This window comes from Pteropus alecto, unplaced genomic scaffold (assembly GCF_000325575.1).
Source record: "Pteropus alecto unplaced genomic scaffold, ASM32557v1 scaffold164, whole genome shotgun sequence".
Lineage (NCBI taxonomy): Eukaryota > Metazoa > Chordata > Mammalia > Chiroptera > Pteropodidae > Pteropus > Pteropus alecto.
In genome coordinates this window covers 4,589,234-4,616,780 of record NW_006439568.1, presented here as the reverse complement: position 1 = coordinate 4,616,780, position 27,547 = coordinate 4,589,234, and the positions used below count along the sequence as shown (strand labels likewise).

The 27,547-nt window shown below is 43.2% G+C and overlaps 1 protein-coding gene, 1 long non-coding RNA gene and 1 pseudogene across 2 annotated transcripts; 1 reads left to right on the top strand and 2 right to left on the bottom strand.

Moving 5' to 3' along the window:
• Nucleotides 1-883: 883 nt before the first annotated feature.
• Nucleotides 884-1,707, bottom strand: LOC112483572. Its single transcript, XR_003047691.1, has 2 exons — nt 1,537-1,707; nt 884-1,465 (listed from the first exon to the last, which is right to left on the bottom strand). It is a non-coding gene; the product is annotated as an uncharacterized LOC112483572 (long non-coding RNA).
• Nucleotides 1,708-1,997: 290 nt separating this feature from the next.
• On the top strand, nt 1,998-16,584 carry WDYHV1 (WDYHV motif containing 1). Its single transcript, XM_006916574.3, has 6 exons — nt 1,998-2,214; nt 6,879-6,978; nt 8,019-8,069; nt 11,603-11,751; nt 12,390-12,514; nt 15,714-16,584. The coding sequence occupies exons 1-6, from the start codon at nt 2,120-2,122 to the stop codon at nt 15,821-15,823; spliced, it is 630 nt and encodes a 209-aa protein (XP_006916636.1). The 5' UTR covers nt 1,998-2,119; the 3' UTR covers nt 15,824-16,584.
• A 1,303-nt stretch (nt 16,585-17,887) lies between these two features.
• LOC112483603 lies at nt 17,888-18,006 on the bottom strand (annotated as a pseudogene).
• Nucleotides 18,007-27,547: the final 9,541 nt, after the last annotated feature.

Below are 27,547 nucleotides of genomic sequence, written 5' to 3'. Positions count from 1 at the left end.
TTTTCAATTTAAAAAGTAATTCCTTCTTATAAGGGAAAGTTTAAAGCATAAAGAAGCCCATTATGGCAGAGAGTGCTGGTTCTCTTCTTCCTCTTCTCTATTGTTTGCCCAGCAACTCCAGATCACCTCCAGCCTGGGTAAACCAGTGAACTCTGCTATCTGGTAACCAACCCACATCATCTCCAACGAGGTCCAAACCACTTTCATATTTTTCCTTCTGGGGTACCCTTCCTCAGTCCATGTAGTTTCTTTACATCTTATAGTTACATTTTTATCTCAGTTAATTCTTGACATTTAACTTCCCTTAAGCAAGGTAGAGAAGTGGGCAGAAGGGCACTATCATCAACCAGTGGTGTGGGGATGCCTCGGGAGTCTGGGAGCCAGCAGGGGCAGAAGGCTTTCAGAATGCCTTGGGAAGGAAGGGAGGGGCTCAGGGAAGGAGAGACTTGATAAAGATGAGGGACAGACTGCTCAGTGTGTGGGCTTGCAAGCCACAGGTAACTTTGTGCAGGCCATGAAGGGCAGGAGTATGGGCAGGTGGCTGCCTACAGGCCTCCCTGGGCTCTGGTTTCTGTGTCAAGAAAGCTGCAGAAAGGTTATTGCCAAGCTATAGCTTCAAGGTCGCAGACAGATTACATCTGGGCCTGTGGCTGGGGCAGACCCCACTGGATATTCACACTCTAAAGTTTTGCACGGTCCCAGAAACTGCAGGAATCTTCTTCAACACACTTTAATGAAAAAAAAAAAAAAAGGCTTAACATCATGCTCACTTTAAAGGACAAATGCTTAGAGGAATTTCAGTATCATAGAGCCTGTAGAAGTGTGTATTCAGAGCTGAGAGGCAATAAATTGATAACTGACACAAGGATTTATGCTCAAAATCTTTAGGATTTATGGACTTTATTAGAGTTCATGAGATTGAGAAAATCTTACTGTAGATGGCCTATAAACCAAGAATTTCAGTTTGTATAATGGGAAGTATCCTGATAAGCTGTATATGTCCACTGCAAATGTAGACAATTCAGAGGGCTATAAAGCATAAAGTGAAAATACTCCATACCATTCATTTACCAGAGGTAAACATTGTTTTAACAATTTGGCTCTCTCCTTCCAGACTGCCAACAAATAAAAATATATGATTAACACAATGGGTAGTATGTAGACTTTTAAAACTATTTTTTTACTCACTATATCAAGGAATCCATAGATCTTTCTGAGCCAATATATACAATTCTCTATTTTTAAAAATGTTGCAATATGGTGAGCTTTTAGGGTGATGTCCCTAAGACCATTCTTGATGCAGACATATTTGGAATTATTCACTACACACACTTCTCCCTGGCTTTCGTGGACTCTAGGATCAAAATGCTAAAGCTTCATTTTTCACAAGCGTTTCTCTTATTACACTCGCACACGCCGAGTCTTCCGCATCTCATCTGGTTCCTCCACAGCTGGCAACCGGGCCCTAGAAAGGAGGAAGGGTCTTAGACGCCTCCAGGAGAGTCACGAAGCACCATTCAGGGTCCGGCGGCTTACCAACTCGAAGTCCTCCCCTGATTCCTCCCCAGGTCGCCGACCAGTGACCTCTTTTCTCCTCCAGCTGATTGATCTCCGCAGACCGCCAACCCCGGCACTACCGGCCCCGCCCCCCAGGAACCCGAGCTGCTAGCACCGCCCTGCCTCTGGCTCCACCCACGGGTACAGGCCGAATTTACCGGAAGCGCGCAGTCCTCCTCGCGGGGTTCCGTCCACGAGTAACTCAAGCCGGTCACCTCACCCCGGATCCGCCCACTCTGCCCTGTCTCCATCCTCCCGGAACGAGCCCTGCGCATCCCGCAGGCTCCTCCCACCCAAACCTGCTCCGCGAGTCCTGGGCCCGCCCACTCGGGCAGTAGCCCCGCCCCCCGTGCCCCGGCAACCTGCGCCGCTCGCCCCGCCCAGGTTCCGCCTGCCCGCCCCCAGGCCCCACCCCTTGGGAACTGCACCCGAGGCCCCGGGCTCCGCCCACTCGGCCCCGAGAACCCGCGCTGACTGGCGTACGCCCGCTCCTTTCCCGAAGCCCGCCAGCGTAGCCGGTCCCCTTGGCTCGCCTCAGGCCGGTGCCCTGGCCCAAGCCACCATGGAGGAGGATGTCGCTGCCGCCACCGCCGCTGCCGCCTGCTACCAGCCGGCCAGCCCCCCACGGGACGCCTGTGTCTACAACAGCTGCTACTGGTGAGAGAGCGCGGGCGCAACCACCAGCATCTCCGTGGCTAGCTCCACTGCGACGTCGCAGCTGGGCCCCGCCTCCTCCCGGCCCCTCCTCGGGGCTCTCTGGGCCGCGACTGGCGGGCTTCCCGGTTTGGCGGGAGGGGGAGCGGGAATGGCAGCAGCCTCGGCTCCTGAGTAGAGCGTGGTCTTTGGTTGGGGGTGGGGCAGAATTCTCCAGGAATGATAGGGTCGGCATTGCATTACTTCTGCCTGGCGCTTTTCGCTTGGGCATTTTTCAGCAGAGCTCAGCTCTTGGGGTCCAGGAAGGAGAGTTGGAGGCAGAGGGCGAAGCGCAAAGAGTCTTTGGAAATTACTCTGCCTAAGCCTGTATGGTTTCACGCTGATGTGAAGGTCGTTTTAGTTTTGGAAGAAAAAGGAGGCCCAGAGATTTTGCAGTAACTTCTCCAAGGTCACCCAGTTAATAGCATCCAGGAATCCAATTGGTACAAGACCCTCTTGTACTAGAAACCATGATCTTTATCCACATGTCATTATAATAATGGTTACACTTACATAGCACTTGCTGTATGCCCAGCATTGTTCTGTGTGGTTTATGGAAACGAATTCATTTAAGCCCCACAATTACCCTAGAGGGTAGGTTATTATCCCCTTTTTAAAGATGAGAACACTGAAGCACAGAGGGGTGAAAGTAACTCGTCTAAGGCCACATAGCTTGTGAGTGAAGGAATGGGGATTTACGAGTAGAGTTCGGTTCTGGAGTCCACCCTTGGACCCCTGTCCTAGGCCACCTCTGTGGCTGAATCACCACTCCTGGCTTGGCCCTTTTCACTCCCACACCTACCTTTCCCTTACCTGTGTAGTGACTTCTTCCCCCACTTTCAAGTTCCTGCACAAGAAACCTTAGAGCCATCTAAATTACCTTTTCCTCCTTCAGCAGGTCACCAAACCAGTGCCTCTAAGAGCTTAACATTTGTTTAGCTCTGATGCATGTCAGGCCCAGTGCCAATTGTTCTGCCTATGCCTAAGAGATACGTTCAATTACTGGCATATCCTTCATTTTACTAATGAAAAGACTGAGCCACAGAGAGGCCTCACACATCTAGCAAGTGGTAGTCCTGAAATGGACCTCTGTGATGCCGGAGTCCTCGCTAACTATGTGCTTTATTTCTGCCCTGCCTCTCACCAAAATCCTATTTGTTCTTCTCCCTAATGTCCATTCGTTGTTTTATTCATTCATTTAATACATGTTTATCAGGCACTTGGAATATGTAATGCACCATTCTAGCTACTAGGGATACAGCTGTGAACAAAACAAAGTACCTGGTAAGATCTCATGGGTCTTATGTTTTGGTTGGGAGAAAGCAGACAAAAACAAGTAAACCATGTTTAGGTGTTGTTAAGTGCTATGAGAAAAATAAAACAAGGTACGGGATGGAGACTTACTATCTTATATTAGGATATTTTAGGAAGGCATTGTTGATAAACATATTTGATCTGAAGCAAAAGGGGGCAAGAGCTTCATGGATATTGGTGGGAGAGCATTTCTGTTGGGGAACAGCAGCTGCAAAGACTCTGAGAAGGAAGCATCCCATGACTATTGTAGGAATAACAAGGAGGCTGGCACAATTGAGTGGAGCGATTTGATGGAAGAATGATAGGAGATGAATGTTTCTTCATAGACCTTGGCTAGTTGCTGGGGGGGCCTGGTCCTGTCCTTCCTTACAGGCCTTTCTGCCCAGCTCTCGCCTATCCTGTCAGGTTCTTAACTTTTCTGGCTTCACATTCCTAAAAAGACATTCTCAATTTGAATGTGCCAGAAAATCATCTGGGAGCTTGTAAAACATGCAGCTTGTAGGGTCCCACCCCAGAGAGTCTGGATGTGTCAGCAGCACAGTTGAAGAGTCTTGAGTCTGGTTTGTCGATCACATTTCGAGGAATACAGGCATAGACAGTAAAGTCTATCCCCTGAGCATAGCAAGCCCTCTAAGATCTCTGGTCTTCATATGTTCTTCCAAAACCTCATTTTGTGCCTGCCTTCTCTGCTCTACCCCAGGATGTCTCAACCTGGTATGGCTCTGTTGACATCTTGAGCAGGTTAATTCTTTGTTGTGGGGCTGATTTATGTGTTGTAGGATGTGTAACAGCTCCTTGGCCTATACCCACTAGGGACCCCATAGTATCTTCTCCCCATTTGTTACCACCAGAAATTCTCCAGAAATTGCCAAAAGTCCCCTGGAGGACAAAATTGTCTCTGATTGAGACCAGTGCTTTACCTGTTGGACACATCAGATGGGTACACCTTATTACCTTTGCTCCTGCAAGTTCTTCTAACTAGAAATAAATGTTGCCTCTACTTCTGTTAGCATCTGTCAGATGTTACTTATCTTTTAAGACCCAGCTTAATGATAATAGTGGTGGCCAGTATTTGTGTGTCACTATGCGGTTTGCAGAACGTTTTTGATCCTGTTGTAATTGTTTTGTGTTTTTTAATCGTTTGCTGAGCACCTGCTGTGTGCCAGGGTTCCTCCTTGAACTCAGCCCATCACCAGGAACCCTTGCAGAATGTTGGCCCTTAAGCTGCTTTGTTAGCGTTGCTGGTGACAAAATAATCAACTGACAGGTTGGACATTCTTACCATCATTCCTCACTTTTTAAAACCAGTTTAATGGGTGCTGAGACTAGTATCAAAATGAGTCTCTTTCTATTCCAGCTGACTCCCAATGTTTCCAAGTATATAAAGCTCTCTTTTTTATTAACATTGTTTCATGAGATCCTCCTACATGATATTGTATTCTTGAAAAGAAATGGATATAAAATGGGACAACAAATTCAGTAACTCTTATATTTGAATTTGTTTTTTCTCTGTAACATTCACACATATTTGAAAAATAATAACAAAGTATGTACAAGCCACATGTATATTCAGCCTACCAATAGTGCTTGTGATACATATAGATTCATGAACTTTTTTGCTTTAACTCTATGTCCATCCTTGGCATGGGGAGAAGGGGAACAAATAAGGAAAAACCACTGACCTGTACCTCCTCCATCTTCCCGTATCCCTCAAAATTAACGACTCCCTCCTTTATGCTTTTTCTATGCATCTTTTATGGCCTTCTTGGATGCATGCTTATTTATGGATCTGTATGTCTCCTCTCACAGTCCATAAGCTCTAATTTATCACATCTTCCAAGCACTTAGCACAGTGCTTTGTACTTCATGAGATCAGGAGCCTTGTGGTCAACTCTGTAGGCAAGACAGATAAATGTCTCCTTAAAGCTTGGTCTTAGAACATCCAGATTAAATTTTAGCTACTACATGTTATATGTCCCATTGAAACTACATTCTTGTTATTCCACACTACGTATCCTATGGAAGTAGTTAGTAATCTCCTATTGTTACTTCTACCACCACTTTTCCCATAAGGTTTCCTAGGTATTTTAGAGAAAAACAAAATCATGGCAGAAAAATATGGACTCTCAACTTTGGTACTTTAAGCCTAGTTATATGGCGCATCAAGGCAGGTAGACAAGGGCAAGACTTATAAATTGAAAGTGTATTTTCATAAAATGGTGACAGTCCTCAATGCTCTTCGTGCCTTGCTTCATTTTCAGGTAGTGTGCCTGGAAATTAGGCTTCGACAGATTGAGTCACATGTGTGAGCAGAGTGTTGGTGTAGCTGATTTTGAGCAGAGGCGTATGGCTCATTACGTAAAGGAACCTAGAGGCTGAGCTGTGAGTACGGCCAGCAGTGACTGGGCCTGCCTGTGCAGGAGTGTGATTGTGGCCACTCTGGTTTGGTTTGGTGTGCTGGGCGGAACCTAGAGGCTGAGCTGTGAGTACGGCCAGCAGTAACTGGGCCTGCCTGTGCAGGCAGGAGTGTGATTGTGGCCAGTCTGATTTGGTTTGGTGTGCTGGGCAATGCTTTACTTGAGTGGTTCTGATCACTGCTTCAAATAACTAAAGGCCTCTCCTACAGGAGAGAGATTCATCTGGGCAGAGGTATAGGAAGACATATCTTAGTTCAGTATGAGAAAGAACTTTCTAAAAGTCAGGACCTGTTCCCTAGCAGAGGGACTTGAGGAAAGAATCCCATTCACGGGGGCCCCTCCAGAAGAATTCCCGGACATACAACCGCCCCAGTCCTTTCCACTCAGGAGCCCTCCTTCCCAAACACCCACTCTGCCCCGTTCCTTAGGGGAGCGGGAAATCAACGTTAACTAAGATTTATCAAGTGTCTGTAATAAGATGTGATGATGCCCATTTTACAGATGAGAAAAGCAGGCACTCAAAGAGGTCAAGATGTTCAAAGCTTCATACCTTATAAATGGCTGAGTCGGAATTCCAACTGTATCTCAAGTCCCTGGACCCAAAGCTTATAGAATATTGACGTAGCATTTTATCAGTTGCGAAATGCTTCCATACACAAACACTGATGGGGGAGGTAGTGAGCTCTTTGTCGGCAGAGGAGTCCATGCCCCGTATAGTGTTGGATTAACAGCTTGTTGGAGATGTTTTAGAGGTGGTTTGAATGTTAGCCAGTAGTTGGATAAAATGGTGTTTAAGGTCTCTTTCAACTTTTGAATGTCATCAGTCTTTTGTTCAAATTTGAAAGACACAAAGCATTCTTGCTTAATTTTATTGAGTAAACAATTATTTTATTTCAGTGAAGAAAATATTTGGAAGCTCTGTGAATACATCAAAAACCATGACCAGTATCCTTTAGAAGAATGTTACGCTGTCTTCATATCTAATGAGCGGAAGATGGTAAGTTGGGGAATGATTGCAGAAAGAAAATAAAAAATTTAGGATGACAGTATAAGCTAAATATAGCAAGGGTTTAGTACTGTTTTAAAATGTGCTTTATAAAATATAGCAACATTTTAAAGTTTGTTTTTTAATGAGATTTTTTTTCCCTTCTAGGGCACGGTTGAGTTAGGGAGTGTTTAGTTCTTTACTTGTAGGTAAGGAAATATGTGATGATACGTTCACATAGATTAAATCCCTTTTCTTTAGGTATTAAGTTAGAGCTTTTAAAATTGCTTAATTTGGAGGCACAAACTCTCAGCTTTGAGGTAAAGATTTCTTTGTTTTTGGAGTTTAAATAGAACTACAGTAAACTTAAATGAAGTATTAAAAAAGTAAGCCCTTTATATTTTGTAAAGCACTTTGCAAGCATCACCTCAGTGGATCCTAATGGAAACCCTGTGAAATGGGCAAGGTTCAGACAGCTGTCTCTGTTTTATAGCTGTCAGGGAGGTCCCATGAATAATTAAGTGGTAAAGAAGGCTGGAACCTGCCAAGCTTTCTGACTCCTAGCTCAGGTCTCTTTCTACTCTCCAGAGAATGTCGTGTAATACATTTTTGCTCTGTCATTGTTCAGGACACTTGGAAGGATTTGTGGAAAGATCTAGATTTCTTCTTACCCGTTCATTCTATCACTTTGATCGTTGGTTGCTTGTAAATATTTTCTTTTTCATTTAAGTATTGCTTTAAAGAATTTTTTTTTTAAAATTTATTATTATTTATGCCTATAGCACCTGGTCTTCCTAGGTGGTCTCCTGTCCAAGTGCTAACCAGGCCCGACCCTGCTTAGCTTCCTTAGCTTACGAGATCAGACATCGGGTTTGTTCAGGGTGACGTGGCCATAGACCATGGCCTGTGGCTCCACTGGGGCGCGAACCCAGCACCTTCTGCATGTAAAGCCGATGTGCTAACTGCCATACTATGGAACCACGTCCTGCTTTACAGAATTTAGTAGCGGTTTAACTGAAGTCGCGGCTTATGAAATTTACTGTGTTTTGTAGATACCTATCTGGAAACAGCAGGCAAGACCTGGAGATGGACCTGTCATCTGGGTAAGATGGTCAACAGAGAGAGAGCTTCCTATGTGTTAGTCATTGTCCCTGAGTGGTCTTCATGTTTTGGTAAGGCAGAAATGATAGGGCAGTAGAGAAAAGCAATAATAAGTATTACTCAATTGACCTTTTCAGAAGAGATGTTATTTGGTCCAAGGTGGAAGCACTAGCAGGCATGTTTTCTTTTAGTTTTGAAATTATTACAGGAAGGACTTTTAATGGTCTGTGTGGAAGATATATTTGTGATCTCCTGAACTCTTATCCATTTAGCACTGGAAAGAATATATAGTCCAGCTGCACGGTAGAATTATCTGGAGACTATGTCAAAATACAGGTTTCTGATTTAGTTGATCTAGGGAAGGGTTCAGGAATTAGTATTTTTAGCAGACTTCTGAATGAACATGACTGGCATTGGAAAAACACAGATCTACTTTAACATGTTCATTTTTCAGGTGAAGAAATAAGCCCAGAAAGGCAAAGTGAGTAGCTCAAGGTCATCTAGCTGACCCATGGTAGGACTGGATCTCAGGCCTGGGTCCTTTCCAGTACACATATGTGTGTTGTCCTAACCTGGTCCCCTGAAGAACAGAATTGTTTATACTGATAAACATGAAGATAAAGTAAAACTCTGTTTATGATAATGTCATAAACATCTAGTTTCTGTTACTTATTTAAAATAAGGTATCATTTTAATTGGCTTCATTCATTTAACATACATTGATTGAGTGCCTGTTATATGCCAGGCACAAAATAGACCGATCCCTGGCTTCGTGGAGCTCACGGTCCTGCTTCCTTTACCAGCAGGTTGTCTGCTACTCTAACATTAAAGCCTAAATCCAGCAGCACTGGGCGGGGAACATGGGCCAAGGGAAGCAGGTGGGTCAGGCTTCAGTCTTACCGGAGGGCTGTGTGAACTGGATGTGTTATTTCTTTTTTCAGTGTCCTTCTCTGGTCAGTGGGGTTGTAAGGCCTAAATGAGATAATGCATTTAAAGCATTATCCTGGTATCTGGCACAATGTGGTACTGGTGCTCGAGAAGCATTAGCTTATTGTTAGCAACACTGCAGATTGTCCACCTGCCCTAGAAATCATCCCCATTGCTGAACCTCTCAGCAGATTTTGCGTTGTGGTCTTCTTGTCTTAGGGAAGCGTGCAGAGAAAGGACCTTAGGTCGTGGTCCCCTTACACAACATCTCACAGCAGCTCAGGGTGGGAAATCCTGGTGCAGGAGGTGTCCCCACACCGTCTGGCAGGTTTATCTGCCACACTGCCGTGCTGCTGTAGGAAACGGGTAGGCCTCCCTGAGCGGGTAGAGACACCAGACACCAAGGAGCAGATCACTTCTCGGTGGCCATCCCGTCCCCTAGCCCCACTGGGCCTTTCCTGGCAGTTGGGCAAGCACCAAACCCAACTCAGAGCCAGGCTGCTGCTTCAGTCTGCGTTTGTTGGCTCCACATCTGAGCTATGAAAGCAATTCCAAGCCTAAGCCTACTTTCCCTTGAGTTCGTTATCCATCTGATATGTAGGAATATGGACCGGAACTAATTAGAAGGGTGTGGATATTTATCATTTATGTCTTTGCACAGTCGTCTCTTCTTTCTGGAAAGCACTCCTTTGGGTGAGATTCAGTGACGGCAGCCCTTCCTCAGTGAAACTCTCCTTGGCTGTTGGGGCCCCTATTCCCAGTGTTTCTTGGTTGGCTTTTTAAAAAGTATTTACATACGTAATCTTGTTAATTTCCCCAGTAACACTAAGGTAAATGCTGTAGGTATCTCCACTTTCTAAAAGAGGAGACTGAGGCTGGTAAGTGAAGGGGCTGAGAGTTGAACGAGCCTCGCCGCATGCTCACGTTCCATCCCATCCTCACGTGCTTCCGGCAACAGTTGACTCGCGTTTCCCACTCCTTCGGGAACTCCTTGAAGGCAAGGACCTGTCTTCTGCATCTCTGTACCTATATTTCAACAACGCAATTTCCCACAAATAATAGGGCATATGTACTTCAAAAAACTCATATGAGTTAGAAGATGTCAAGAGAGAAACAGATTTTGGAGAAGGCAGAAACAACTACTGGCAGGGGGTGAGAGAATATAAAAAAGAGATTCCTGGAGGAGAAAGCATTGGAGCCAGAGCTTGAGTGGTGGATGTGGGAGAGAGGCACAGAAGGTTGCTGCAGGTGGAGGGGAGTAACAAGAATGAGCCCAGGGGGAGGAAACTGGACTGTCATGGGGAGCTGCTCTTCACTTGCCGCTGGAGGGTGGGATGCGTTAAGGGAGTACAGGGAATACGCATCCGTTTCTGATGCCTGTTCTGTTTTACTTAGATAGGATTGAAGCCGAAGGCTCTGATAGTACAACATCGCTAGTCTCAAAGATCTTTCCCACCTCACGGAGTCAAATGAAATAACGTTGGAGAAAGGCGTTTAGTAAGCTTTGAAGTACTAGAAATGTGAGGCGGTGTTATGAATGTTGTACTAATGTGATTGAGCTACTTTTTATCTTGCAGAGCTGTTCTCTGTGACAGTGTTTTTCTTCTAAGGAACTCAAAGCACCAGAATACCCTCATGTCTTGTGATAACCTCTCTGACATCACTCCCAGCAGTGCCCGGTGTCTGGGAGTGAGAGTAGGCGTGCGCGCGCGCGCACACACACACACACACACGTGCGCGCGCGCTCTGTGACCGCCGCGCGCGCACACACACACACACACACGCACGCGCGCGAGCTCTGTGACCAAGCTCTGTGGGAGAAACTCTCTCTATCATTCTCCCTTAATGGTTGCAGATGAGGGCTTAGCTGACTTTAAAAAAAAACAAAACCAAAACCAACACTTTCTTTCTTTTAATTACAAATGTAGCATAAAACAGGAAATTAAAGTCCTTCCCCTTCTCCAGGCTAACCTCAACAGTCCCTTTTGTTAATAGTTTAAAGGATCTTGCAGACTTCTCCTTTGTATTCATATGCATGCATATTGTACTTCTGAGTGTGCATGTATCTTTTTATATATATAGCTTTTAAAAAGTAATATGTGTATTTTGCAGTTTTCTTCTTCCATCCAATTAGATAACATGGACAATTTTGTTTTCCCCATAAATTTACTAAAATCTTTTTAACAGCTATGTAGTATTCCATCAAATGGCTGCATTTGGTTTATTAACCATTCCCCTCTTGGTGGACTTCTGGTTGTTTCCGAATTTCTGCTATTATAAACAGTGATGCAGAGATTTTCTTTGCATGTATACCTTTCTATGTATATGGCCATTTTTACAGAGGATGGATTCCTAGAGGTAAAATTGCTAGGTCAAAGGGTATACATTTAATATATATGAACATTTTTACTACTTATGTAACTGTTCTCTGTCACTGGACATTTGGTCTGTTTTCAGAGTTTTATTGTTTGCTTTATTTTGCTTTGATGAGGAGGGCTGTATTAGTCTTGTATCCATTTTTGGTGATATACATGCATTATATATCACATCACCTTGGAATTCACCATCATGAAGTCACTTGGTTAACTTCAGCAACTTTTACTTCTAGGATTACCATGTTGTCTTGCTTCATGTTTCAAGTGGAGGACAGAGCTTCATTTATGATCTCGATACTGTCTTGCCATTTCCCTGTGCTTTTGACGCTTATGTGGAAGATGCCTTTAAGTCTGATGAAGACATCCATCCACAGTTTAGAAGGTGAGGAAGTTCAGGACGGATTTTTCAACTTTCTGAAGTGAGAGCTTGACAGATATATATAGTTGTTGTGTTTGTTTTTGCATTTGTTTTGTAAAGATCGCTTGTCTTGGCATCACCATTGAGTTGATATTTGAGAATGATGTGCTACACAGAAGATTCAAAATGTTTTAAAGTTTTAAAGATGGCTCATCGTATAAAAGGTTGGCAGTCTTTTAAAAATTTGTGTGATAAGAGCCCAAACATTTTCTTAGTCATTTTGGGGGTTTCTCTTATGCTCTTGTTTTGTGGGGGGTATGTGTGGATTGGGGTGATGGAGTGGGACGCCTTGTGATACCAAAATTGAGAGGGCAGTCATGGCAGCACCTGAAAATTACGTGCTTTGCCCTTGATCCACAGTTGAGTAAATCATGGCAACCAGATCTATCTCTGTGCCTTTGTAGTTTTGGATTTCCTCTGACCATTTCTCATGGCTTCTTTAACAGGCAAAAAGACTGCACATATTTTTTCGTGTTACTAATAGTACAGAAATGCCTGCAGTAGTTTTGTGCATGTCATAGAAAATGAGTCTCTATAACAACTGAGTTAGAATTTGAGCTGCGATACTTCCCTGAGATAAACGAATGTCGATTTATTTTCAGGAAATTTAGAGTGATCCGTGCAGATTCATATTTGAAGAACTTTGCTTCTGACCGGTCTCACATGAAAGATTCCAGTGGGAACTGGAGAGAGCCTCCTCCATCGTACCCCTGCATTGAAACTGGAGGTGAGCCAAAGGTGCCTCCTCAGAGGTTTCCGGTCCCTGGGCAGATCAGCCTTTTCCCTTAACCAAGGACAAAAATCGCATTGTTCTTGCGGTAAACCCCCTGAGTGGTGAGGAGGCACGAGGAAGTGTAGTTCTGTGTATTTAGTGCATTCAGAAATTGAGGCACAGAGAGCAGGACTAGGGGGCACAAGAGCTCACGGGAGAGAAAAGGTGTGGAGGAGCAGAACCGCGACACTGGCTAGAGTGCGGAATGGAGCTGCCCCCGGGACCCCGGACTCAGGAAGGCTGCCCGTGCGTGTCGTTTGACAGGGATGAGTAGCACCTTGCCATTGTAGGGTTTCATGTTATGGTGAAAAGGATCCCCAGCGCATTATGGTGATATACGAAACGTCATTTCCCTGTCTCAGAACCAAGTGCTCCTTAGGAGGAAGCGACAGCAAGTTTTATTGTACCACTCGTCCCGTTTATGTGCTTTTAGGCATCGGTCCAGTGAATAATTTTTTGCGATTTGAGTAGATAAAGGGTTCTTCGCCCTATTACGACCGTTTGGCATCCACACGAGTTGAATCATTATTTATGGTTGTAATTCACAACGTTGCCATTTCGTGGTGAGATCATCCCATCACGTGAGTGACCCTGTCTGTGTGAAAGTGCTCTGTAGGCTGTGCAGCATGCCGGAAAGGTGGGACAGAAGTATTCGGAGTTCAGCAAGGAAGAAAGGAAAAAAATATATTTGGCGTCTGTGAAGGGAATGAACTAAAAGAGGATTCAAACTCTGGTTTTTGAGGGGCTCTGTGAAGGGCTCTCAGTTTTTTGTTTTTTTTTTTTTTTTGAAATTTACGTGGGAGTTGCTTTCTGGTCCACCAGCCTGCTTCCCCGGGCTCAGCATCAGAGTTGGGACAGCCCCTGGGTTAGGAGAGGGCCTCATGGTCGGCCTGCCAGTCTTAGACACCTGCTGTGCAGGGTGTGGTCTTGGACACGTGCCTTGGCAGCTCTCTGTTATTCTTTTCAGCATGAGCACTAACACGGAGCCTAGCGCATCGTAGGTTTCAATAAACATTATCTCATCAGCCCTCATGCTCTTCGAGTCATTCTTTGGGGTTTTGATGACTACTACCCAGTAGGTGCTATATTGTGCTAGCCGCTTTTTCTGTTGATTAACTTTCACTGCAACTCGAGTCAAGCATTATTTTTCCGTTGATAAATGTGTAAATTGAAGTGCATGGAAATTAAGGTGCACCTCTGTAGAAAGTGGCAGGGTCAGCACGCTGTGCTTGAGGAGGGTTTTTGTTTTATGAGGAGGGGATGTCTTTTCTTGCTGCATATGTAAGTAGTTCATCAGGGGCCTCCTGAACTTGAGATTGAAACTAAAAGGAATCTGCTCTGAAGTGTGGGGTGACTGTAACTGGTTTCTCATGTAATAATTTAACCATATTGTAATGGTCTCTATAAGGTAAATTCATTACTTTAAGCCCTGTATTTATCAAAGGAATACATCCAAAGTTAAATGGGAATTACTTTTAGCTAATTAGTAATATTTTATTTTAAAAAAAGGTTAAAAAAAAAAGGTTCAAGAAAACATCAAGCTTTAAGTTAATGCATGTTTCAGGTATTTTAATAGCAACTTTACAGTCAGGGATTGACTCTCCTGACTTAAAATTTAGTACATTCGATATATTGTGTATTGTGATTAAGCCTATACATTTAATGATTTTGGCGGCCATGGGTCTGTCTGCAGGACCACTATTTTTAGTTTAGCACTTAATGTATTTTAAAGAAAGGACCTCTTTTTTTTCCTGAGAAGAAAGAAGTTAAGATTTACAGTCTGATAGTATTGCTCCGAAGACTCAGCTCCAGTGCCAGCTATCGATGACTCAATTTTTGAAGACATTTGCCAAGTCTTAGGCTGAATTATAGAGTACACCAGATTTGTCTGCTTCTCTTTCCGAGCCCTCGGCTGCTGCTTGCCCGCACATACCTCTAAGCTGCCTGCTGTCAGATGTGTTGTAGTAACACTGACAATTCTGAGTCGAGCTCGAGGACTGGTATTATAAATGGAAGTGTTATAGTGCCTCGTGGGGAGAGTGTAGGCAAATACTCATGTGTTACACATTGATCTTCTAACACTTTTTAAATTTTCCTTTTGTTTTTATACATTGATCTTTTTAAGTAACGAATGCCTGCAGGGAGTAATCATTTTCTATTTATTTTTAAAAAGTCCTAGAAAACAAATTCTGTCGTATTTCAGAAGTTGAGGTTTCCATTAGCAATTTGTTAAAAAATTGAGCTGACTCACTTGCTGACTTACATGGAGCTGGCAGAGACCTCAGATAAGCAAGACGGACGCTTCCATCTCTCCTGGGAGGTGCCCATCTTCCTTTATTTTGGGTCACTTGGTCATCCTGCATCCCGGCTCTCTGATGACTTAGGCAAAACTTCTGGTTTTGCTGATTGTCTTGCTTTTTTTGTCATGAGGTGGTCTTTTTAATATATAGATTCCTTGTCCAACTTTTTTTTTTCTTTCTTGTAATTTATTTGTTGAAGAAACTGAGGCTGGGAGAAACAGTCTGGATTTTGCTAATCGTATCTCTTTTGTATCCTCTGAATTTCCTGTAAATTGGCAGTTGAATCCAATAAATTGGCAGTTTGATTACTTATGCATTTTTTTCATTTAACTTTTTATTTTGAAATAATTTTGGACTTCTAGAGAATTTGCTAAAATAGGACAGAGTTCCTGTATATACTTTACTTAGATTCTGAGTATCTAGTAAACCAGTAGTGTAATTACTGAAACCAAGAAAATGATACAATTGGTACAAAATGTTGTCATAATGCTATTAACTTACAGATCTAATTTAAATTTTGCAGTTTTCCCACTAATTTTTTTTTTTTTTTTTTTTGACCAGGCTACTTAGTTGTCATGTCTCCTTAGTCTCTTTCAGAGTCTGTAACAGTTTCTTTTTTACTTTTATAACTTTTAAACTTTCGAAGAGTACTGTTCAGTTATTTTGTGAATGTCCCTCAGTTTGGGTTTGTGTGATGTTTTGTCATGATTAGATCAAGGTTACACATTTGCGACAAGAATACCAGAGAAGTGATATTGAATAATTTTCTTCTACTTTTGATCTTCTGGGTGGTTTTCTTGTTGTTAAACCAAAATTGTGCTTTCAGTGGACATTTCTTTCATGTATTTTTTTAGATTCCAAAATGAACCTGAATGATTTTATCAGTATGGATCCAGAGGTAGGGTGGGGAGCTGTCTACTCGCTGTCTGAATTTGTACATCGGTTTGGCAGTCAAAACTACTGAACTTGACATCTGGATGTAGAACCGTGGAGAAATTCTAAAACATGAACGAGTCAGTAAATGTTACGGTACATTTGGCTTGGAATTACGTTTTCCTCTTTTAATTCAGTTCAGTTGAAAAATGAGTGAACAAAAAAACAGCTAAATAAAAATGTTTTTTGTTTTTGTTTTCTGATAGGTTGAAACTTGATATGGTGTATATTTGTTGAGATATTCCTATGGCTCATTTGTTACAACATTTGGTGACTTATGCCAGTAACTGCTTTTGTTGTGATAGATGTGTGAACATTGTGTCTGTTCTGGTCGTTTCATTTCTCTCCAGCTACACTGTAAGCTCCTGGAGGGCAGGGCTGTGGCTTACTGTTCAGTGAATCTCTAATACCCATAAAAGGTCCCCGTAGATGTTTGCGAGTGATTGTGTTGCTGCTTGAAGAGGGCTGATGTTGTGAGCTGAATCAGCAATAAGTATTAGTCTTGTTGGACTATTTATTATGTTCTTTAAAAAGATCGCGGCCCTTTCAGGCTTGAGTGTTATCTGACCTATTTATGTTTGTTTGTTTTTTTCAATAAAATTGATTTAATTTTGTTTTTAAGATTTTGTGTCACTCTTGATGACCTGAGATACCCAAGAATATCTCAGTCGTAGATGAGAACTATTGCTTTAAAATACATTTATCAATCTTCCTTCTTGAAGATGTTTTGGAAATTTGGCTTTAATCGTATAATTCCAAATAAAAGATGTTTGACATTAAACTGGCACATAACACTAGCTCTCATTCATGTCTTCGTGATTCTACTGTAAAAATGAGTCATTTCATATAGCAAGGATATTCAAGCTTTTGACCTTAGCCTCGTGCTGTGGAGGGACAACTGAAATCATTTGTTGAAGAATCAAGCAATCTAAGGAATTACCACATATCCATTTGGTTCAGCTGATCAGGAAGATTCTGGGAGAAAGTGAATGAATTTTGGTAAGAGGAATACAAATCCAAACTCTTAAGTTATTTTTTAATTTAGAGCTAAATATAGACCTCGTACTTAGATATCTCCATTGAATCTCTGATGGTGATTTAAAAAGTATGTGGCTCAAATGAAGACGATACATTTTGGCAAGCCGCATCACGGAAATACTTTGTCCTGAGCAAAACGTTTTGGAGAGACGAAAGGATTGCAATCTGATTTACAAATTTCATTCCCACCCCGCCCCCACTTTGGCTATTTATGAGCAGGTTTCTCATCTGGTATTTAAAATTATGTCTAATACTGACAAATCAGACAATGTGTGTATGTAACTTTGAACTGCCCCGTCACCTTACCTTAAAATAGAAAACCCTCTCTACTTTTAACCAGGTAGGGCACAAGGTTTATGGTTTTGAGCCTATAAAATATCCAGCGTTCATAGTCTTGACTTGTTGGAAGCAATAGAGGAAATTTGTTGTTTCTTCTACCTAACACTCCTACGGTGCCCTTTGGGGAATTCTTCTGTCCTCGCACTTTTCACATAGTCCTGGTGGCCCAAAGGTAAATGCATGTAGCCTAAGCTAGGCCACGTGTGGACCCTCCCCTTGGACAGGTCTAAGAATGACCTGCCACAGTGTTCTCTGGGTTTGCTCTGTCGAGTTCAGAGAGAAAAATTCTCTCACTATCAGGATTGCAAACCTCGGGGATTTTGGGGCAGCTGCGCGCACCTTGCTGCCTCAGGAGAAGCGTCCGACTGCAGAATGCAGCCCCACGGTGCCGAGAGCAGAGCGACAGCCCCACGGGCATTGCTGAGCATCCACGGCTATCTTTGTTTCAAGCCAGCCCCAACTTTTGAACTTTCCAGTCGTATAAACCAGTAGATTCCTCTTTTTCTTTGGCTTTTGTGAGTTGGATCACTGTAAGTTTCAACGGAAAGGTGGGTTCCCTTACAAAATGTTTTTTCAGTTTATCTGGCTTTGAAAACTTACTTTTGTCTTTCTGTGCGTAATTTTTCTCTGAGGTCAGATTTGATTCTCTTTATACTCAAGATGTGAGAGAACTGAATAAATACTGATAATTACTGTCTGTTTATTTTATTTTTTTAAACATCAACAGCACCTGGTATTCCTGGGTGGTCTCCCATCCAAGTACAAACCAGGCCTGACCCTGCTTAGCTTCCGAGATCAGACGGGATTGGGCACGTTCAGGGTGGCATAGCCATAGACATTACTGTCTGTTTAGAAAGAGGAACTCTCAAGAAAAGGAGGGGACTGAAGTAGATTTTGTGAGTTGACTATGAAAGTTAGAGAAATAAGATATCTCAGACTCTGACATACAGTGGAGCAGGGAAGCAAATACAGTAATGTAAAGTGGTTCACAGGTCAACGGGACTGACTAGTCCTGATTGAAGATATTACATGGCTTCTAAGAAAAATTTTGTCCTTCAGAAGAGGGGTAGGTTATAAAGACAAACTCTTTTGTGTATGTGGTTTTACTAGGTTTAATTTTTAATTATTTTCAAAATAGATTGTACATGTACATTGAACAAATTCAAACTACCTAGAAAGGTATATTGTGAAAAGTAAGTAAACTTCCTTCCATTCTGTCCTTCAGTTTTCTGACTTCCCTACCCAGAAACAATTTCTGTTTTCAGTTTTCTTTATATCTTTCGAGGAGTTTTTTATGCCCATGTAAGCGTATAGGTGTTATTATGTATTAAATTTTTTTTCTCTCCACAAAGGGTAACATTCTAAACATACTGTTCTGCATTTTATGTTTTAAAGTTAATATATTTGGCTATTTTCTAATCAGTGCATATTGAACTTCCTCATTCTTTTTAAATGTCACATGTATTCTGTGGTATGCATGGTCCAAAATTGAACAGTCCTTTATAAGTTGTTTTTAGTCTTTTGGTATGACAGACAATTCTTCAAGAGATATTTTTGTCCTTATGTCTTTATAATAATTTCCCAGATAAATTTCGTAAGTGTAGGCTGCTAGTTGTCCCCCTGAATCCATTCTCCATTTTTTTTGTAGAGAAGGGGATAGCAAACGTTTTCTGTAAAGGGCCAGATGGTAAATATTTTAGACTTTGCAGGCCAGAAGGTCTGTCATAACTGCTTGGCTCTGCCTCTGTAGCAGGTAAAGCAGCCATAGATAATGTGTAAACAAGGGTGTGGCTGTGCTGTAGTAAAACTTTGTTCACAAAACCCAGGGGCTCAAGGATTTGACCCTTGGGCTATAATTTACTGTCCCTTGTTCTAGGGCAATAGAGTTATACCTGACTTGGGGCTGCTGGCCAGGGACCACATATCCCAGTCTCCTTTGCAGCAAGGTGGGACCATGTGGCCAGGTTCTCACCATTAGATTGTAAGGGGAACGATGTGGCCACTTCCAGGACCGAGTTGTGAAACATTGCTCTCTCCTTCACACCTTTTCTCCCTTTCCTACGCAATGGCATGGTGATGAGTAGGAAGACTCCAGAAGCTATATAATGAAGATAGGAGAGCCACCATCAGCCTAGATTCCTGAATAACCCTATGGAGCCTAGTCGCATGCCCGCCTGAAAAGTATAGTGTGAAACTGTTCATTACGAGACAGTATGTTCAGTTAAATCACAGAATTTTTGATAAGTCTTGATCTAGCAGTTTAGCCCTCTCTAGATAATATAGGGCTCATTCAAGCACTCATAAAAGGCTATTTTGATTGGGTCAGAAATAAGACTTTGTTACATACTGTGCAGAGTTAGATCTTCTGTGTGCTCATGCAAGCCACCCCCTAAGTATCCTACAACGTTCATGGAATTATTGTTCCTCACAGAATGTTCAAGAACATTAGACATGCTTGTCTATCTTGTTTTGCGTGAGATTTAGGAGCCTTGTGGGGAAGAAGCCCACTGAACCTCGTCCTCATTTAGGATTCAGACACATTGAGGCCTGTCTGATAGACTAGAGATCCTCAAAGCAATCTTCGCTGGATGAGAGAAAAACAGATTCCTGAGAGAAAATGACATCTGAGTGAAGAAGACATCTGGCTGTGTGTATCAGACTGGATGATGAGCCCTGGAGATTAGCGGGCTCACTGGTGGTAGGTACAGTATGGGGTGAGCCTCCTCATTGCTCCCCGTTGGTGCAGTGCACCCTTGACCTCACGCCTTCACCCTCTTGAGAATGAAAGGAAAAAAACTTTGGAGAATGAAAGGAAAAAACTGTCACTAGGGGCCCATCATGGCTCTATGGGAACCTTGAAGTGGCTATTCTTGGGCAGTAGAAGGAGAACAGTGGAGATCAGTGGCCTGGCAGGTTAGAATTTTGGTGGTTGAATGGTTGGCTCAGCAATGGAGCAGAAGCATGATAACGTCTGTGGGCCGTGGCTCTGAATCTCTGTGAATCCCGATTTCATGAGGTCTTTGAAGTAGAAAATGACATTGCATAGGATTCGCAAGCTAGTAGGGGCTTGAGCACATCTGAGGATTTGTAGAAATTCTCAGTGGAGTATGCTTATTTAAAAAGCTGGAGGTAGTGTTGGTGAATGTGTGCTTAAATCATCAATTATATAAATGAGATCACTACAAATGTGACAGGTTTGCACTCACTGGGGGTTGGAAGCCTGAGACATACCACATATATACCATTCAGGGGAGAAGTCTTGGTCATTTGCCCTGGATAAGTTACAGAGAGGCAGGTTTCACCCATCCTTCCCTACTTTATCTGTCTATCTGTCTGCCCATCTATCCATCCCTTCCTTATTTCCTTCCTTCCTTCCTTCCTTCCTTCCTTCTTTCCTTCTTTCCTTCCTTCCTTCCTTCCTTCCTTCCTTCCTTCCTACCTTCCTTCCTTCCATCCATCCATCCACCCATCCATCCATCCATCCATCCACATACCCACCCAGCCAACATTTATTACATGCCTACCATTTGCAAAGTTAGGCCCCCTGAACAAGACAACTGCCCTAAAAGAAGACAGATATGGAGCGCTAAGGTTCAAGGGATAAAGCGCTGCCACCCACTCTCATTCCCAAGTAAAGCAGAGGGCCGAGCACTGTTCCTGCCTGGCGACTTGGCAGTGAGGAAATCAAAGCCCCTGCACTCATAGAGCTCACATTTTGGTGGAAAAGACAGAAAAACAACATACATTATGTGTGGAAGGATGGTTGCTATTTACCGAGTTGGGGAACATTGTGGGTGAAGTAATTTTGGAGAAGGAAGTTGAGTTTTATTCTGGACGTGATAAATCTGAGAAGTCAGAAGTCTAAGAGGAGATGTCAAATAAGAGTTGAATAAAGGAGGAGGGGGTTCAGGAGGTTCAGGCTGGGAAAATACCAGGAAAACAGTAGTAAAGGGAACAGAACTGGGGCAGCACTGGAGGAGGACATGGGTCGGGAGCTGCTGCGTGCCTGGCCCTCATGCAGTCCTTTTATGATGAACAAGTTAACCATTTCTGCTCCTCCAAGGAGACTGCTGATGAGTGACAGGAAAGATCTGTCCTCCGGGTCACTCTTCCCCTGCTCAGTTCTTACCCTGGGTGGGTACTCCGCTCCCTTTGACTAGACTCATCCTTTGGTCCAAACTCCTCCTTCAGCGTCGGCATGGAGGAGAGACGGCTGCGTCGCCTGCAGAGACATTTCGTCCAGGTCATGGGGAAGCCTTGGGCACCACCCCTAGTAGACTCCCTGCTTTTTCTCCTGTCCCCTTCCTACCTTGCAGCGTTTTCTCGAAGCAGCCAGAGTGATCTCTTAAAAATACAAATCACTTCATCTCACTCCTGTGCTTTAAAAGAACAACAGCAATCACAAAAACCTCTTACAGTGGCTTCAACATGTACTTAGGATAAATCCACTGTTTTCACCCGGCCCGCAGGGTTCTGTGTGGCCTGGACTGTGGCTCCCTGATGCCAGCTGCACCGTTCCCGGCCCGATCCCGGTCCTGCCTCCCCCATCGGGTGTCTGTTCTGAGCAGGATGAGCTCACGCCTTCCCTAGGGACTCCCGTTCTCTTTGCCCTGATTTGACCTTTTCCCCCATATCTTCTATTGGCTGACATCTCCCAGACATATAGGTCTCAGCTCCAAGACAGTTAATACGTCCCCGATCAATTATTGAAAGCTGATCATTACAGTCAACGTCAGGTAACATCACTAATTTTTTCCTTCATAGCAGTTATCACTAACTGAAATTATCTCATATATTTATTTGTTTAAAAGCCTGTTTTCGGTCTTTTTTCTACACTGGGAGCTCTCTCTGTGCCTTATTTTCCACTATAATGCTAGTGCCTGGAACAGCATCTGACATAGTGTAGGTACTCAACTGTCCCTCAAACATGTAATGAAGGAACAATTCCCGTCAACCAAGGAGTCTGGAAGATCAAGTCCCCCTCCACTGGTTCTCTGGATAATGCTGGAAAATGCTGCTAAATTTTTGCTCTTTGAATTCTCTTTGGCTAGATTTTTTTGTTGTTGATTATATGGTCCTTTTCCAAACAGATTTCCTTTGCAGTCTCTCAAGCCTCAACACCAAGCCCTACTCTTTCACCTTGTGTCCTGGAAAGCCCGTTACAAATGACTTCTACAGGGAGCAAAGATGATCATGAGTTGATTTAATTAGTGTCCCTCTCACACTCTCAGTGGGCACCTCACTTCAGCCTCCTGTCATAAACCTGTATGGAAAGCACCTTGTTCTGTGTCTGATTGTGACAGTTGGTGCTCAGGTTACATTTTCCCCCCTTTCCTCCAAGCTGACCACAGCTTAGCACTGCAGAGTGAACTGTCTCACCCTCTCGGTCGGAGGAGAATGTAGCTTTGGCCGTGAGCTACAGCAGGCATCTGTTGGGGCCAGGCTTTTAATAACATCCGTTAGTTATCAAGGGAGCAGTTGTAGCAGAATTTCACTTGAAGTCAATACGCAGTCTTTCCTCAGGTTTCCATGGCGACCTGGAGTTTTAGAGCAATTTCTGGAAAGAACATTGGAAAGAAATTGAGGGGCAAAACATTAATACAGTCACACTGTTCTAGCACACAATTTCTAGAACCATGGGTGATGGATGAGTCACTTTCCCCTCAAGACCCACAGGGTGCAGAGCTGTGTGTGACCTCGGGGCCAGGTGTCACCTAGTTCCTACACTCAGAATACAGAAGAAATCAGGTTTGGCTTCTTCTTCTCCATTATAGATGTACTTTTGTTAGTCACTTGCTATGTGACCTTGGGGAAGTCACTTAACCTCTCTACACTTTGGTTGTCTTAAAGAGTTATTTTGAAAGAGCTCAAATGAGATTGTGTATGTATCTGAGAGAGAGAGAGAGAGAGAGGGAGAATGTTTCATACTCTGAACTGTAAAGTGTTTTAAATAGCTAACATTTACTGTGTGCCTAATATATGCCAGAGAGCCCTTCTAAGCCCTGTATGTGTATTAACCCATTTAATCCTCAAAACAAAAATATAAGGTAGATACTATTATTCTTCCATAATACAAATGGCACAGTGAATTTTGGGTAAAGTAACTTGCCCAAAGCCACATAGCTAGTGAGGCAGAATTTGAATCCAGGTAATCCTACTCCTGGTCCAGCTGCTATTACTCATTTTACCTGTTTCCCAGCAGCCTCCCTCCCCCATTCTGTAATCAAATTCCAGTCACTAGAGAGGTGTTCTCTATTGTGGGGCAGGAGCGGGGCACCCAGCTTCCCCACAACCTGGGTGAAGTGTCCTTCAAAGCTATTCACCTGAAGTAACCTACCTTGTAGTTACTGCAAGGAATGTTTGTCAGTGAATTTCAAACTTTGCGAGCTTAAGATTTATTTTTTATTGAAGAAATGATTTAAATTCCCCCCCATCGACCTCCTCCCTCCCCTCTGGTAACCAGTAGTCCATTGTCCATGTCCATGAGTGTGTTTGTTCATTTGTTGCTTTTAGGTTTATATCCCACATATAAGTGATATCATGTGATTTTCAATTTTTTTCTGTCTGACTTATTTTGCTTAGTATGATTATTTCAAGGTTCATCCAGGTAGTTGCAAATGGCAGTATTTCATCTCTTCTTATGGCTGAGTAATATTCCATTGTATATATGTACCACAGCTTCTTTAGCCAATCATCTATCGTAGGGCACTTCGGTTGCTTCCATGTCCCTGCCACTGTGAATAATGCTGCTATGAACATCGGTGTGCAAAGATTTGTTGGATAGTTTGTTAAAAAAAAAAAAGCAGATGCTCAGATCTCTCCCTGTGAGATGCTGATTCCGTAAGTATACCAGTTGGGCTTCAGTTGTAGGTGATAAAAGAAGTCACTTTTGCTATTTGAAGCCAAAGGGATTTGGTTCAAAGTCACAGAAGAGAAGCAAATGTTTGGATCGGGGGTCAGTCGGGTGCACCAGTGAGGATGCCTCACTTCTATCCCTTGGTGCCTTGGACCCGTGAGTTCTGGCAGCGCTGTCACCGGCTCAGAGCATACATTGCATCCTATAGGACAGAACCCCAATGTCACCAGTGGGTGTCTCCAAGCTGGTGCTGTGCCTCAGCTTTCAATTCAGAAGATCAGATACTTCTGAGGTCTGGGGACATGATAAGACCAGAGATTGCTGGGGGCACCAGCACGTGGACTCACTTCTTTTTCTGTAAACGGATCCATGATCAGAAGCAATGTTGACTTTGAGTAAGTTACTGTAACTCGCTGTATTTAGTTCCATGAGTCTCCAATGCCAAATTCCAGAGGCTGTGACATTCTTTTTCAAAGTTTCCTATAATCTGACAGTGGTTCTATTTCCAGATAAACACTTCAGTTGATAATCGTGCTGCTTGTTCCTGATGCTTTTCAATGTTGAGTGAACTTATATATGGCTGGGATTTTTATTTCAAAACTTGGAACCTAAGATGCAGATCTTAAATATCTAAGGCGTTAGGCATTTTAAAGTAAACGAAGTTACAAAAAAGTATTGTGGAACTTGATTCAATAATGACCTCATAACAGGAAATAAATGTTTTGGTCAGTTCCAAGCAATATCAATCCTTATAGGAATTAAACCAGAATGAAAATATATATTTGGTTTCTTCACCAAGCAGTGAAGAAGCCAGGAATTGTTTCATGATTACCTCAGGGTTTGTTTTTTTTTTCTTTAAATGCTTTTTTTTTTTTAAATGTCATTTTAAAGAGATTTCTTTTGCTTTCTCATCCTCTTAGCTCTGTCAAGTAAATGACTTTGCCGCCCATTGAACTTCAAGGCTTCTTGGCAACTTATAAAAATGAACAAATCAATTTGGATCAGTCTCTGTGGAGGGCAATCCAGATATTTATCTATAAAAATGTCCCATGAGCATACCCCTTGACTTAGTCATCCCTCGTATAGGAATTTCTCTTACAGATACACTGCACATGCGTAAGATGCTAGACAAACAGGGTTAGTCAGTGTAGCACGTGGCTAACAGCAAAAGTTCGGACGCCGCCTGAGGCTCACTCACTGGGGCCTGAGGAAACGAATCGTGATAGCTGGAGAAGAATGTTACAGAGCTGTGAGAATAAACGCCGAAGGTCATGTTCCTTAAGCGGAGTGCTGATGTGTTTTTTCTTTTGCACTTAAGCTTATGTTATATTCTTTTGCATGCATTAACTATGTAGTAAAATTAAGTTTAAAAAGCAAGTGGAAAAGTGTATATTAAAAGAGAAACAATATATATGTGTCTGCTTGTGTTTGTACAGAGTATCTAAAAGAATATCCAATATCCCAAAGAAACTGGTAGTGTGGGTGGCCTCTGGAGAGGAGAACTGGGTGGCTGGGGTCAGAGCGGGGAGGAAAATGTCATCGTGTACCCTTCGGTGTTTTTAAGAGTTGTGAGCCCTGTGTATATGTTCCTTATTAAAAATATAATTAAAAATAATAATAAATCACACCTTCCCTCACACATTTACCCACACGACTTTTTATGTTTAAACGAACACAGCTTTTGACAGGTGCAGCTTCAGAGGCGCTTTGTAGTTAAGAGTTGCAGTGACCAACAGTGAGAAAAGCCAGGATGTGTCATGCGCCCTGACAGAACTTGAAGATAACCTTGAGGAGAGGCTGAGGAACAAAGAAGAATGCCCCAAGTTGTTGTTCTATTATACCGCCCTTAGGCTTTTGTTCGGTGGCTCTAACCTTTGATTTGGCTGCTGGGAGTCAAGGTGATATTTTTAAGGCTGAGGAGCCTGTGTGCTGCCAGGGGGTGTGTTTCTGTGCCACGCGTGGCTTTGAGCTGCAGTGTGGGTACAGAAAGGCTCAGGAAGCCCATGAGCTAGCTCATGCAGAGAGAGAAAACCTTAGTAGATATCTCTTGATTTCTTTTTAGAATCTAAAATACTGGAACCCACAGTGACAGCTCACATTTACTGGAGACTCATTTTGTACCAGGCACTGCTGAAAGCTACTTATGTATAAAATTATTAATCCTTACAACAACCCTATGAAGTAGGGAATTATAATTATCCCTATTTATCAGTGAGGAAACAGGCATGGGCACAGTTAATACGTGGAGGAACAGGGTTTGAACCTGGGTCTGACTCCAGAGTTATTACCTCATAAAATGAAGATCCAGGCACCCTGGAATAAGTCCAGAGCCAAATCAGAGAGGGCGCTACTTCTCTTGCTGGTTATGAGATTGAGAAAGGGTGGAATATAAAAGTGAGAGCCTAGGGAAATCATGGGGTGGCCTGTCTTTGGTTTGTGGGGTGCCTTAGCCACCTGGGGTTCCTGGAGAGCCTTGAGCCACCAGAGGAGACCTTAGGGCTTAATCTTGTAGGAAAAAAGGAGCTACGGCGGCATGCTGGTAAGCAGGGGAGGGATGTGGGGAAACTAGCATTTTGTGGAGTGGTCTTTGACTGAGGTTGGCAGGTTGGGGTTGGTGGAGGGGAGAAAGGTGAGGCTGGAGGGATGAGGCCTGCACCTGCAAACAGGTGGGATCGGGACTAGCAAGGCATCTAGGAGATGGGAGGATGGACGGATCTGGGAGATTCGGTTTTGGGGATTTGTTAGGGTTCCTATGAGTTGAAGCGTGCAGGGGAAGCACCATGCTCGTGATCCGGGGGGCAGGGGGGGCGGCAGCTAGGGAGGTGCTTCGTCCTGCTTTTACATTCAGGCGCATTTAATGCTCTGCCAGGTACTCTGCTCAGGGTTTTAAGTCTCGTTTGTCCGCCAAAATAGTTCTCCCAGAAGATGGAGCACATGTCGTCGGTCCTCCCCTCCCCCACTGTACCCCAGTCCCCGTTGCAAGGTCTGCTTTGGGCACCTTGACACGGGGTGTGGAGGAGGTGTGGAGGACTTGCCTTGGAGGAGACTATGATTAGAATGTCAAAAGCAGAAAACCCAGAGGCAAAACGGTGAGCAGAAAAATTAGTAGAGAACTCAAAGAATCCATTTTCTTGGAAATCACTCGTGAGTAAAGAAATCCAGTGGAACAGTCCTTTTCAATGAGTGTATTCCTGAAGGGGATTACTTTTCTTTTTTCTTTTTTGTTTTTAATATGTGATTAGTAATCTCAGCTTTGCAGGCAAAATTGGCTGGATTCCATCAAAGACAGAAGTCTGTAAATCAGATACTACAGGGTGATATTTTTTTCAAACTATGTTCTACAAGGCAGTAGGACTTCTAAGAACTCTCTTAGAAGCCTCCTCAAGAAGAGGTTAATAGATTTTAATAACTGATTAATAATTACTGAATTCTAATTAGGCCGTGGGCCAACTCTTATGCTATATCTTGGTCTGCATGATTTCATCGAATCCGCCCAGTTACCCTATGATGTCTAATATTATC